The sequence below is a fragment of the Brienomyrus brachyistius genome, chromosome 2 (assembly GCF_023856365.1).
Source record: "Brienomyrus brachyistius isolate T26 chromosome 2, BBRACH_0.4, whole genome shotgun sequence".
Classification (NCBI taxonomy): domain Eukaryota; kingdom Metazoa; phylum Chordata; class Actinopteri; order Osteoglossiformes; family Mormyridae; genus Brienomyrus; species Brienomyrus brachyistius.
In genome coordinates this window covers 11,877,698-11,891,430 of record NC_064534.1, presented here as the reverse complement: position 1 = coordinate 11,891,430, position 13,733 = coordinate 11,877,698, and the positions used below count along the sequence as shown (strand labels likewise).

The window sequence follows — 13,733 nt, the reverse complement described above, 5'->3', positions numbered from 1 at the left end:
ACTATGCCGCAAAGTAACCCCGTCTATAGACCAAGAGCCAGAGGGGAGTTCGGCCGGTGCAGAATGACGTAATGCCTTTTGTGTAAAGGCGTTATCAAAGGAGCTGGTGCCCGAGGGGAAACGACAGATTTAAAGAAACAGTGCCAATCACGTGTAGGAATTCGGAAACAACGCGAGAACTGCATCGCCCCCGGGGTTTATTTTGTTCCGGGTCGAGGACAGGTCTACCATGAGACTCGGGTGAATTTTGAATTCTTGGGCGAATTAAGTAATGTTTGATCATCGACATGAGTTCTCAGAAGGGCAATACCGCTCGTACGCGAGGCCAGAAGTACCAAAACACAACTGCTTTCAAAAATAACAAATATGGGACGAGTGTTCAGGTCAAAGTAAGTACCGCTGATTAAATCGTGCTACATAGACAATATCCAGAGGCCATTAGTTTTGGATTAAAAAAACAACCACTTAAAAAACCGGTAATGTGATGTCTTTGCTGTCTTTATCATAATTAGGTGTCGCTATATTAAACGCAAAGTCCAAATGTTAATGAAGTAGGTTATTAATATGCTGTACATTTCCTCTTGTCAACGTTGTTTGTATAGAATTTAAATATGGAGAATTAAATGGCAGGTTATCATTGACCTTGTAATTATTATAATATAATTATTTCTGTCTTGTTCTTGTATAATAACGGGATTGGACTTCCCAAATATTAACTTTTGAAAGATATATAAGCACCTTCTGAAGCATGTCTGGAAACTCTTGTCATCGTTATTGTGTTCAGGTGTGACCATAAGCACGTCAATGTTTTTTGTAGACGAGAAAGGCAGACTAATTGATTTAAATAAGACTGATGATTGAAAATGAGCATGGAAGTTTCTTAAAATCCCTGCCTTCTGTGCCTGTGTAGGTCTGCATTTCTCAGAGCCCTTTAGCAGTTGCATGGCAACACATGCCTTTCCCTTACTGAGGGCTGGAAAGTGACTGAGAGTACCAGGCAGTGTGCCCCGTTGCCATGGGGCTCTTGAAAGCATACAAGTCAATGGCAAGAGTTCAGAAGGATTTAATCTGCTAAATCAAAATTCAGCTGCTTATAATAACCACTTAAGAGAGAAATTATTAAGTGTTTGATTAAAAATTTGGGCCTGATCTTTTGTTTTTCTGGTCAGGATTAAAAAATCTAAATAGATACAAATGTAATGCTTTATAGAAAATAAGTTTAACATAGAAATATAGTTCTGTTTATTTTTGTTTATTTTATTAATTTAACCTCTTTCCCAGACAGCAACTGCAAAGGTCCATGATGGGGTCTGCCAACATTGCAAAGATGTTTTGGAATGGAAAGTGAGATATAACAAATACAAACCTCTAACTCAGCCTCGAAAATGGTAATTTTAAACTCTAATGATGATTAGTGGTTAACTTGGAACATAGGGGTTGCAAAGTGGGTGACACATGTTATTTTTGCACAAAAGTTGGTTGTGTTGATCAAAGTACCATTAACCCGCCCTCCCCCCCGAAATGCTCCAGGGGTGCCAGGTAAATGGTTGACCCTGTGCCCCCACCTCAAGCTTCGCTCTCATGTGTGTGTGTGTGTGTGTGTGTGTGTGTTTGTGTGCTCGCACGTTCCACTTGTGCCTGAACTCATTCTTTTGCAAATGGAAAAGTGTTGTTTCATTCAAGAGAAAAACTTCAGAGAAATTATTTGTGAATGGTTAAAGATGTCTTTTGTGCTGTCTCGTGTTGCCCAGTGTGAAGTGCCTGCAGAAAACTGTGAAGGATGCGTACTACATCATCTGCAAGCCCTGCGCCCTGAGATTGCAGCAATGTGCCAAGTGTGGGAAAGAGAGAGACATTGTTACCCCGTAAGTGTGCTTCCAGGTGTAATCAAGACCTTGTGCATGACTGATGGTGTGTTCCTGCTGATACAGGCGATGATCCAAAATTCTCTGTTTGGGGACTGATGGTGTGTTCTGGCTGACACAGGCGATGGTATAAAATGCTCTGTTTGGGGACTGATGGTGTGTTCCTGCTGACGCAGGCGATGGTATAAAATGCTCTGTTTGGGGACTGATGGTGTGTTCCTGCTGACGCAGGCGATGGTATAAAATGCTCTGTTTGGGGACTGATGGTGTGTTCCTGCTGACGCAGGCGATGGTATAAAATGCTCTGTTTGGGGACTGATGGTGTGTTCCTGCTGACGCAGGCGATGGTATAAAATGCTCTGTTTGCGGACTGATGGTGTGTTCCTGCTGACGCAGGCGATGGTATAAAATGCTCTGTTTGGGGACTGATGGTGTGTTCCTGCTGACGCAGGCGATGGTATAAAATGCTCTGTTTGGGGACTGATGGTGTGTTCCGGCTGACGCAGGCGATGGTATAAAATGCTCTGTTTGGGGACTGATGGTGTGTTCCTGCTGACGCAGGCGATGGTATAAAATGCTCTGTTTGGGGACTGATGGTGTGTTCCTGCTGACGCAGGCGATGGTATAAAATGCTCTGTTTGGGGACTGATGGTGTGTTCCGGCTGACGCAGGCGATGGTATAAAATGCTCTGTTTGGGGACTGATGGTGTGTTCCTGCTGACGCAGGCGATGGTATAAAAATGCTCTGTTTGGTGACAATATTGTGATTTCTAAGTTTTGGAAAAATGGATGCTTTGTATGGCACCATATTTATGTGGGTATTGTTTCACTTGCCTGTTGGCTGCCACCTGGTGGATGTTATGAAGTCTACAGCTTAACCTGATCACTAGTAATAACAAGGGAGCTCATTTTAAAAGGTTCATACAAATGAAAAAGATGTAAATATGAATGTTTGTTTTTTTTCTTCATAAATTCCAGAACCATTGCGTAACTTATCCTGAAAAGGTTTGCACATTTATGAATGGTCTTAGTACTTTTATGAACATCGTGAAGGAAACAGAAAAATGCAATATCTGGAGTTCACTTAGAAATGTGCATGCAAGTTGCATTTACAGTTAGCTTTAGTGCTTGGTGAAATGTTTAATAAACCTTTTCTTATCCTAAAGAAGTAAAGAAGGTGATCATACTCTTATGCTGATACAAATAATTAATAAAACTGGTTTGTAAAAACCCAGCTAACTGTCCTCATAATCACTGAGAAATGGTTAAAAGTTTTAATTTCTAAGGGGTTACACTCATTTATGCTGAGCATTGTGTATATACACACGTAGCCAATTTTCATTGCCATTTTATGGTCATTTCTGGGTATGAATGGGCCGGTCCCTAAAGCACATGCAGATGTTCCTGAAAACAAGGCATTTATAACCTGTGTGGCGTGTATCTTGATTTATGCAAGCTTTTATAAATCTAACTTTTATGGTTCATGTGAACATTGAGTTTTTGTATGTATGTCATCTTTTGCAGAAATGTACAAAATTTTTTTTTATATATAAATGAGCACCAAGGTCTTTTTAAATGTTAAATTGCATTTGATAGCAAATCCTTGTGTAGAGTGCATGCACAAGCTTTATTGAATAATAATGTGCAGAACTCATTGATTTAAGATATTTAAAGACAAGGATGTTTTTGGGTGGGCTTTTACTCATGCGAATAAACTTGACTGAGCAAGATATGACTGGAGGACTTCATTGTCTTTAGTGTAAGTTACGTTTAAATAAAGTTTTGTATTCCAAACAGCTTTGAGTGAACAATGCAATTTCTGTGCATCATTTAAATGCCAAAATCATTCTATTAATATGGTTGTTTTCTCCTCCAGGCTTAATACTAATGAGGAGGAAGAAGAGGGCAGTGACCAGGCAAGCGGAGCTCAAAGGAGGGGGCAACGGCAACAGACAAAACACCAAAAGTTAGACGATGATGACAGTGATGATTTTGACTCTGAAAGTGAACTGGATTTCCCTGAAAATGGTGATGGATCAGTAAGTAACCACAGTGAAGTTCAGGTCCCTGATATCTCATCTGTGAAGATACAGGACACAAGCTGAGGCAGTGTGACTTTTGCAAAGTCATTGTGTTGACTGTCAATATTTTCCCTTAAGTTGATGTTGCTGCAGTTGTATACAGTCACCAGAAGGTGGCTCTTTGATAGTCACTAAGAATTATTTGTGTAACTGGGATAATGATTGTTTTGTCCAAAGTGTTGCTCCCATTAAGCCTGTAGGTTAAATTAAATGGACTTTTAATGCTGAAGAAGGGTAAAAATGTAAACTGTAATAACGTGTGTAGATGGACTGACACTTGGTAATACTTTAGTTCTCTTGATGCAGGACAGTACAATATCAGTTATTTCGTAGTTGGATTTCTTGTTTGGCCGTTCTTGACTCCAAACAAGATCTAATATTCAGAAATGTAGTGTTATCTGAGATAATCCAAAGACCAGATTATCCGGAGTTAACCGGTTCAATTAATATGCCAATTTCGAGTCGTGCTTTACAAAGAACTTTAGTCATAAAGTTGCTGGAGCATGCAAGTTACCAGAGCATGTCATTGTCTGTATAAACAATTCATAACTAAAGAGTTCATCGTGTACTTTGGTGTCACCGGCCTATGGTGCCTCATTGTGTACTGGAAGTGTAAATGAGCACATTTACTGGGGACAAGGCTTGACTAAAGAATCTATGATTGGGTTTCTGCTTAATGTCTCCTTAATGAGAGGTTAATGTACTGGCATTCAGGAATAGTGGAAAAGGACTCCAGCGTGGCCTTTTACCTGAAATGTGTAACATAATCATGTCTGCACCTGGCTCATTTTTATATCGGGGGGGAGGGAAGTCAGTTCGCCACTTGTCAGCATTTTCTAATGAGACTCAGTTCCTGTCATGTCTGTCATCAGCATTTTTGAAGTATCATATGACATTTACTGTTCTCTTATCCCTACTAAAGACACCCAGACCCTGATCCCTGCATTCATTCCACAACCTGACGGACCCAATGTATTGTATTCGTTCCTTCTTGCTTTTTTTTTGTTGAATCCATCTCCACTTTTGACCCTAAATAAAGCCCTTGTTCGTTGATCTGATTCATGTGTTTTGTACCTCTTGAATCTGTTCCAGGTGTGTGTTACAATGAAGTACTATATCACATATAGCCCTCTCAATTCTTCAGTGTAAAAGGGGGTTATAAGCTATTTGCAGAGGAGCTGCTTCAAACCAAGTCATGGTCTAGTCAGCTTTTATATTTTGTCTTAAAGGGGTGTTTGACCTATGCTGTACAGTAATAGCTTTACATTACTATAAGACTTAAGTATTTACATTTCTGTGGGGACATCTTGAAATTAAAGAATAGTCTTTTTTTTTGTGTGTGTGCTGAGTTGCCAGGTTTGGGGAGCGATAGTGAAATAAACCAAAGACGTGCACAACAGCACTATCCTGGATGCTACGGGCACAAGGTAGGGAACAAGCCAGGATGGGGCACCATCCCATCATAGGGCACACACACCTATGGGTGGCTTGGGCATTTTCACAATTTAGAATGGAAAACTGTCTCCTCACAATATGGCTCAGTTCTAGATGGCTGTATAAAAGTACCATAAATTGCCCAATACACATGTCCTGCAAAGGCCTGACATCCCATGCATGGTGTTCCACTGGCTTGTGCCCTGTGCTTTCCGGAATTGGTTCGAGGCTCACTGCAATCCTGTACTCTGCAAGTGGTTGGAGATTGGATGAAAGTCTAAGTATAGTAACATTTAAGAGAGAACATTCTGTCATTTTATATTGCTGAGACCTCCGCATTATATATTTCTCTGCATGTTTGTCACCGTAATCTGTTGTAGGAGAGCAATGTAATTATATATTTGGTTAAATGAGACAGGAAATGCTTGCTTACATTTGTCATAGCTGTTGCCCGGGGCCTTCTGAAAAGTGATTTAAAGTGCTAGTCACTGGGCGCTGAATCTCAGACTAAGCATATCATTGGGTTCTGGAATTTTTGTGCAACAGGAAGCAGACAGTCAATATCCTCAGTGACACCAGGGCAATGACTTCATCGAGTCTGCAGACTAATATCATGGGGCTTATCATATGTAATGACGAAACATCTTACGGAGAGCAGGTGAAACAGCCAAAGTAAAAACCACAACTTCTCTCTTTAAGCTAGCAAGACAAAAGGAGGACCAGAGAGCCAGAGCAATGCAATCCCCTCTGCATGGTGGTGGCCTGGCTGTGGAATCAGTTCACAGCTTCAGTTTCTTGGTAGGGCACCATACTCATGAACATTCATGGAATCAGAACACATCCTCCTCAGTATAGAGCAAAACACCCACCGTTTTTTCCAAGTTTGCTAAAGAAAGACTCTGTTTATACACATTCTTTCCAGGTAGTATGCTGACCTATTCCAGCACTGAATGGCTTGGGAGCTGCTGTTCTGTGGTCAGGAAGACCACACAACATGATCCAACACAATACTAGGACTAGATACTTTGTCACAGAAGATATAAAGACTGAATGGTGTGTAGGAATAGCTCACAGCACCAAGAAGGACCCTCTAATTGCTCTCACGACCTCCTACTTTCTGGAAGAAGGTTGTGCAGCATCATCCAGGTTCATGACCAATCCCCCCCCAGGCTATCAGACATCTTAATTCCTGTGTAATCTGATCATTTTACTGCGCTGCGCTGGTACGCAAATTCACATTTATTACTGTTAATGTTTTATGGAGTCTTTCATTCATTGTTTAAATGTATTTATTTTGTTATGCTTCTGTTTTTAATTGCACGGTGGTCTCTGGGGTTACTGTATTTCTCTCTCTCTCTCTCGTACCCCCCTGTAATGAGAGTGACAATACACTTGTCCTTAAACGGTAACCTTAAACTAATCCCTAAACAATAAAGTACATATGAAGCGATCTAAAAAGGTAGGTGAATGCCATTACTTGAATTTGTCTCTCCCTTACTTGCCTGCTTGAACTTCAGAAGTGGCTGCCTCTAACGCTAACGCTGCAGTTTGTGTGCCGTCAATACCATGCTCCATGGCAACCAATTGCGTAACAACTGTACACTGGGCCCTGGGGCAGAAATTAATTATGCACCCTTCCCCATTCCAAATTCATACCTAGGGCATGCCTGCGCCAGTTACAGTAGCTGCATACAATAAAATTTAAGTAGCCTCCAAATATCATACCCATCATGCATTGCAGTAGTTAGCAATTTCCACAAATATGTTTGATTTCAAAACATTACTGCATTTCAAAATTGTTTTAAGGATCGTACCACATATTTTTTGTATTATGACTCCATAGTGAAACTGTATATATAAAAAATGTCAGATATAAAAGTAGCATATCACCAAAACGCATGTAATATGTACTGTAATCCTGATGAATATTTTACATGTGTGAGATTTGCAGTCAGATTTGCTGCGTTCGCACCTACTAGTCTACCCCTGAAGCCAACAGATGGATCTTGGAGAACAATGTCATCATTTGCTTTGTCTACCAGCTTACAGCTCCGTTATAAGGTGACAGACAATGATTGTTTCCAGCAAGGACTGTTGCCAGTGTTTTTTCCTCATCCTTGCAGTTAGGAGAAGCTCAGTAGGATTACAGAGTAATGTTTCCCAACAGCTTCAGAAGACTCCCCACAGGGCGTTCAGTTACACATAGCTGATGCTGTGAAAACAGGGGAGGCTACCTCTTCACACACCTCTCCAGAGCTCTCAGGAGGACATACACCCTCTGTCCCATGAGGAGTCTCTGGAAACAAACTCCCATCACTCCCATCTTCCACCTCCATAAACACTGATGTCCATTGTACCTTCACCCACCCTATTTATATAAGAATCACCCCCTGATGACACATCCTAAGAAGTAGTCTCCTTTCTGTAGGTGGATCCTCAATGTGCTTCAGCCACATCCCAGTACCTCCACACCCAGGAAATGCCACCTGACCTCTAATACAGCAGCAAATCTGCATATTGTCTCACTCACTGTAATTTTCCATATGTATGGTTCTTATCTTAGCAGGAACACTGACTTAAGTGTTCAGTCAGGTATCACTAATCACTTTTTCTCAAATTTATTACGGTATGAAATGTCCAGCTGACTAGCGATGCATGAATTGCATGTGTATAACATGGTTGGTATTAATATTGTGCATCATCCACTCATATGTTACACTATAGCCATTTTTCAAATTCAGTATAAAATACTAATGCACCCAGTCCCGCCTTGATCCTTGTCCAAATACCCTGTCCTGCCTCTGTTTTGACCTGATCTGTGTCCCCTGTGGCCCCCTCCTATGTTTCCATCCTTTCTCATGTCCTTGATCTTCTCTGTTTGTTGTACCTAGGTCTTGTGGTCCATTGGATTGGTTTCAGGCTCACTCTCAATATTCAAGTCTAGACTAAAAACACACCTGTTTAGTTTAGCGTATAGGGACACTAGTTCTAGCTAACTGCTCACTCCCAGTCAGACCTGTAGTGTGAGGTGTAGAGCTGGGTGGGGATCGGTGCCATTGGCTTTGGATTAACTGGACTGTCAGTGCTGTCACTATAGCTTCGCAATCCATTGTGGAACTGGAGTGTTGACATTTCAGGGACTCCCCATGCCTGCATTCCCACTTGCCTCTCCCTCCTATTGATGCTGCCATAGCCATATCTGCTGGAGCTTGTACATTGGACTTCATATTGCACTCATCTAGCTTTTAGCAATGCCGATAGCCTCCTCTACTTTGACTAATTGTACATTTTATTTCCCCTACTCCTCCTGGGGGGTGATGCCTGGAGACCTCAATCTATCAAGATGTCCAGCATACCCTACTACATGTGACGTCGCCACCACCAGTGACGTCCCTGCATCCAGCTCGCCCTTCTGCCTGTGTCGTCTTCCATGTCTGACCCGCTGCCTTAACTCTAGTTGCCTGGCGATTGGAAGAAGACTCGGCATTGACTTGTCATCTTCCTTGCTTTCCAGTTATTTCCCAAATCTTATGATTGGGACAATGTGACTTGACTCTTATTTGACTATCCCTGCCGGCCCCTGGAGGATGGGCTCCCCCTTTGAGTCTGGTCCCTCCCAAGGTTTCTTCCTTCTTGGGAGTTTTTCCTTGCCACTGTCACCTTTGGCTTACTCACTGGGGGGCTTTGGGTGCGGATGCTGTAAAGCGCTTTGAGACAATGTAATGTTGTGATAATGCTCTATACAAAAATACATTTGTTTGTATTTGTTTGTGGTGACTGTCCTGTGTCCTGTGCCTTGTCCTGTGTTCGGCCCTGTCCTGGTTGTGGTGCTGTGTCCCATGCATACTTTGCTGCTGGTCCTCCTGATTCTCTCCAATTGTGTCTTGCTCATTATCCCCAATCCTATTGCACTAACCATCTACACCTGCATACTGTCAGCCCCTCATTAATGCTTCATATAAGTGCTTCTTGGTCATAGTGCAAAAGAGAAATATATAGAATATGAATATTTATTTATAAAATGTATTAAAAAAATTGACAATTTTCAAACATGGACATTATAGCATACACAAAGGAATAAAAGTAACCGCTTAATTGGTTTAGAACAATTTTGCAAATTGTCATATAAGCAGAATGTGCAATCAATAAATATATTTTCAGACCTACCGATCACAAGGACTTACAGCATTCTGGTGAAAACACATTTATTAACTTCTACATTCCCCGATGATTCATCCAGCCATTCTAGAAAGTGAACTTCACTTTCACATTTTCCGGTGACCCATCCAATTCTTCTAGATTTTGTACAAGCTGGTGAGTGTGACACAAGTAAAGAATAAATAGCCCAAATGAACAATTGAATGCTGTTGTTTCCGACAGCACCAAATCTAATTAGGTTCTTGCATTGTTGTGTAGCTCCTACTCCAATATTGCACCACCAAGAAACTGAAGCTATGGAATCATTTCACAGCCAAGCCACCGATATCGTGAAGGGAATGGGATGCTCTTGCCCTTCTGAAGTGGATAATCACCTTTTTTGTCTTGCCGGTATAAAAAAAAATTGTGTTTTTTACGCGATGCTTTCAGCTGCATCACCTGCTCTCCATAAGAGGACTTGTGATAAACCCCATGACTGTACTGTTGTCGGAAGAGTTGATGATGTCATTGCCCTGGTGTTACTGTCCACGTGTGGATTTTGACTGTCTAACCCAATTCTCTAAAAATACGTTATTATTATAAGCATTTGAATTTTGGTTTAACACATTAAACCACGGCTAGGAAACTTATCACATTAACGAATAGCCTTATAGCGAATAGCAAAGTCCCAATGCATTATTATTTGTTTGATCGCATTACCACATGCAGTATTTTGATACCCAAATATTGAGAATAATATGAGCAAATACTTATAATAAAGAGCTATAATATTCCTTCCTTCTTATAAACAATGTGAGAGTTTAGGTTATGACGTTGCACAGAATCCCAGAATCCAAAGCTAAAATCAAAACATTCAAGCTGATGTTACTTACTTTCTTTTGTTTTTAAAAATTGATAAACAGAGGCATACATAGGATGAAAAGGTTATGTTATTTTTTTCTCATCTCCGTAACTCTGGATTTGATTAAATGCCCTGGATTTGATTAAATGGTTTTGCAGAAATAATTTTGATAATTTACAGAAATAAATGATAATATAACAAAACTGATTAACTACCCCAGAGACAAAACTGACAGTTTAAACAATGAAGTTGCATAACCTGAGTATATCTTCAAATTATATTAATATGTTACAGTAAGGAGAGTGACCCACATATTCCCCTTTGTGTTAATTCTGCATTAATTTGGGGACTCAGTGTGTAAATATTTGACTGTAAGATCAAATATTAGGTTCGATTAATCACAATCAATCACATAATTATTTAATTTTTTGTAATTAATTCGCAGCCTTACATTAAAACCTTCTGAAGGAAACAACCCACAGTTACCGGCACTCTAAATTACATTTCATATGGGAAAACCAACTCTTGAAATGCAACAGCTTTGAGAAAAGTAAGCACACACTGGCAAACAAAGATTTAGTGAACACTTCCCTTCTGATTTCCTATCTCGTTTAACTAAACATAGAATTGCATTGCTTTTCTATAAGAGATTAAGGTGACAAACATGCAGAGAAAAGTATAATGCGGAGGTTTCAACAGTATAAAATGATAGAATGTTCTCTCTCATATGTGACAACATAAGACTTAGGTACCTGGTGCAGTGGAACACTGCCATAGGACAAACAACCTGGGTAGTGTGTAGAGTTACAAACTGGGTCTCCTCCCCCACCTGCTGCTGCCAGGGCCCACACTAGGCAGCAAAAGCAGGTTTACTGTTTGCCATTCCTAACTTCAAGGTGAACAAAGTGCACTCAAAGCAGACAGCTACTGTCTAATCTGACCACAGTTATGCACCAGCCAAAGATCGGGTCAGACAATGTGTTTGATATGTCAGTCTTAGCAAAACAAGCCACAAATCTTGCTGTAGTTCTTTACTCGGTCTTAAATTTCATCATAAAGACAATTACAATATCAGTGTCCCACCACCTTGAAAATCTAGGAAGAATCAAAAAATGTCTGTCTAAACAAGATACAGAAAAAAACTGTTCATGCATTTCAAGTGCATAGGTTTGGTTCCAACACTGAACACCTCGTCCCCATAAACACACATGGTACCCCCACAATATTGGTAGGGACACGTCCTTACAGTCTATAACCAAATCTCTACCCTTGATGTGTATATTTACAGCAGGCTACACTATTGCTATACTATGTCTTCTCAGGTAGAATGTCACAGGTATCTCAGCTCACCCAGAGACTGTGTCAAAGTGTGAAGCTGACAAGCTTCAGGAAAATGATCCTCAGAGAGTGGTTGATGACGGTGCTATGTAGCAGCAAGTTTGCCGTAAGAAACCTCCTGCGTGGACAAAAGATTATAAAATGTATAAAATTTCCTGTTCTAAAGAAACTGAGTATTGAATTACTGTTGCATTCTAGTATTAGTATTGAGTACTGCTGTAAATGTTGATAATATTTTTGATTCAACACTTCCAGTCAGTTTCGTTAGCATTTCGTTAGCAGGGTAACTGCACTCTCGTTGTCATGGTAACCCCAGCTGTCACGCACCATTTGAAAAATCTTTGTTGGAAACATTGTAGGACCAGAACCCAGACGTCCATCAAACGGTTGATACAGCATAGATGTAACAGTCAAGCTGGTTGCATTTAATTTGTTGTATAATAATATTTTGAATATAACAATAATAATAATAATAATAATATTAATTGTCACGCCCAGCTCGTACGATCCTCGTGTGTGCCACGCCCCCCTGATTATCCACGTGTGCTTCCTTGATTGTACCCAGCTGTACCCTGTTGTTTGGTCTATTTCAGTCCGTGTCTTACCTTAGTTCCTTGTCTGTCATTGATGTTAGTCGATGTCCGTGCTAGCGATCCAGTCCAGTCCTGTCCTGTCAATAAACCCCGTTTCCCCGTACCTTGCCTGGCTTGCCTGCTTCCTGCCCGTCTACTTGCCCGTGCTCACCGGATCGTGACAATAATATTGTATTATATTAATATAAACAACAGACTGTGGTGTGTTGGCACCCGCCTGGGGTTGGTTCCCTCCTGGGCCCCTTGTTCCCGGAGTAGGCTCTAGGCCCCCCCAGTGATCCCGGTTGAGATTAAGTGGTTACAGTGATGGATGGATGGATAAACGGATGGATGGATGGATGAATGAATAAACAACAGCAATAATATCCATCAATTTTCCAAACCGCTTATCCTACTGGGTCGCGGGGGGTCCGGAGCCTATCCCGGAAGCAATGGGCACGAGGCAGGGAACAACCCAGGATGGGGGGCCAGCCCATCACAGAGCACACTCACACACCAGTCACTCACACATGCATTCCTATGGGCAATTTAGCAAGTCCAATTAGCCTCAGCATGTTTTTGGACTGTGGGGGGAAACCGGAGTACCCGGAGGAAACACCACGACGACATGGGGAGAACATGCAAACTCCGCACACAAATTTAACTGATTTAGCTCATTTTAACATTTCTATTTGTCAAGTCATAATATTTAATAATGATACAGGGGTTGGACAATGGTGTTTGAGGTTTCAAAAATACACACATGCAAACAAATAAGCCAAGCCTTGGCCATTATCCCAGCATGCACCACTCCTCCAGGCCTTCTTTCCTATCCTCCAACGTTTCTACCATACTGGCCTGAAAACTATGAACATAAACATTGTTTAATAATCATATTAATATTATTATCACTATTAAGTGTGTGCGTGTCAAAGTATATTCTTTAAGTATATTTTGTAAAAATTTGGTGTGGATTTTTCAAAGCCCAGTTGCCCTGAAAACATTAATTTTCGAAGTACTGCAGGTAGTACTGCAGGTAGTAGCAACACACATCAGCATCAGAACTTAAGCTGACTTTTTTTCCCCTGCAATTCTGATTACCCACATACAACTCAACTGAAATTACAGCGTAGCTATAATAATGATGCACATTTAAACAAGCGTAAGTGTAAAGATGTGGAGATTCCTTCCTGGTACACTTTAAGCGATTATGGTGATGTGTGTGTGTGTGTATATATATATATATATATATATATATATATATATATATATATATATATATATATATATATATATATATAGATATATATATAGATATATATATATATATTTATACACACAACCGTACAAACCGTACGGTTGTGTGTATACATATATACACACAACCGTAATTTCAGTTATCTTGGTTACAAGGTATTTACAGTTGAATACTTAGCTCACGGGA

The 13,733-nt window shown here is 40.6% G+C and overlaps 1 protein-coding gene across 1 annotated transcript; it reads left to right on the top strand.

Annotated features, from left to right (window-relative positions):
• Positions 1–88: 88 nt before the first annotated feature.
• On the top strand, positions 89–5,004 carry c2h9orf85 (chromosome 2 C9orf85 homolog). Its single transcript, XM_048983767.1, has 4 exons — positions 89–389; positions 1,282–1,388; positions 1,752–1,865; positions 3,742–5,004. The coding sequence occupies exons 1-4, from the start codon at positions 288–290 to the stop codon at positions 3,968–3,970; spliced, it is 552 nt and encodes a 183-aa protein (XP_048839724.1). The 5' UTR covers positions 89–287; the 3' UTR covers positions 3,971–5,004.
• The last annotated feature ends 8,729 nt before the right edge of the window (positions 5,005–13,733 follow it).

Excerpts from the sequence above, each read along its gene's own strand:
- c2h9orf85 (XM_048983767.1), top strand. The coding sequence starts at position 288 with ATGAGTTCTCAGAAGGGCAATACCGCTCGTACGCGAGGCCAGAAGTAC. Across the intron at positions 1,389-1,751 it reads CTAACTCAGCCTCGAAAATG|TGTGAAGTGCCTGCAGAAAA; the intron begins GTAATTTTAAAC and ends CGTGTTGCCCAG. Across the intron at positions 1,866-3,741 it reads GAGAGAGACATTGTTACCCC|GCTTAATACTAATGAGGAGG; the intron begins GTAAGTGTGCTT and ends TTTCTCCTCCAG.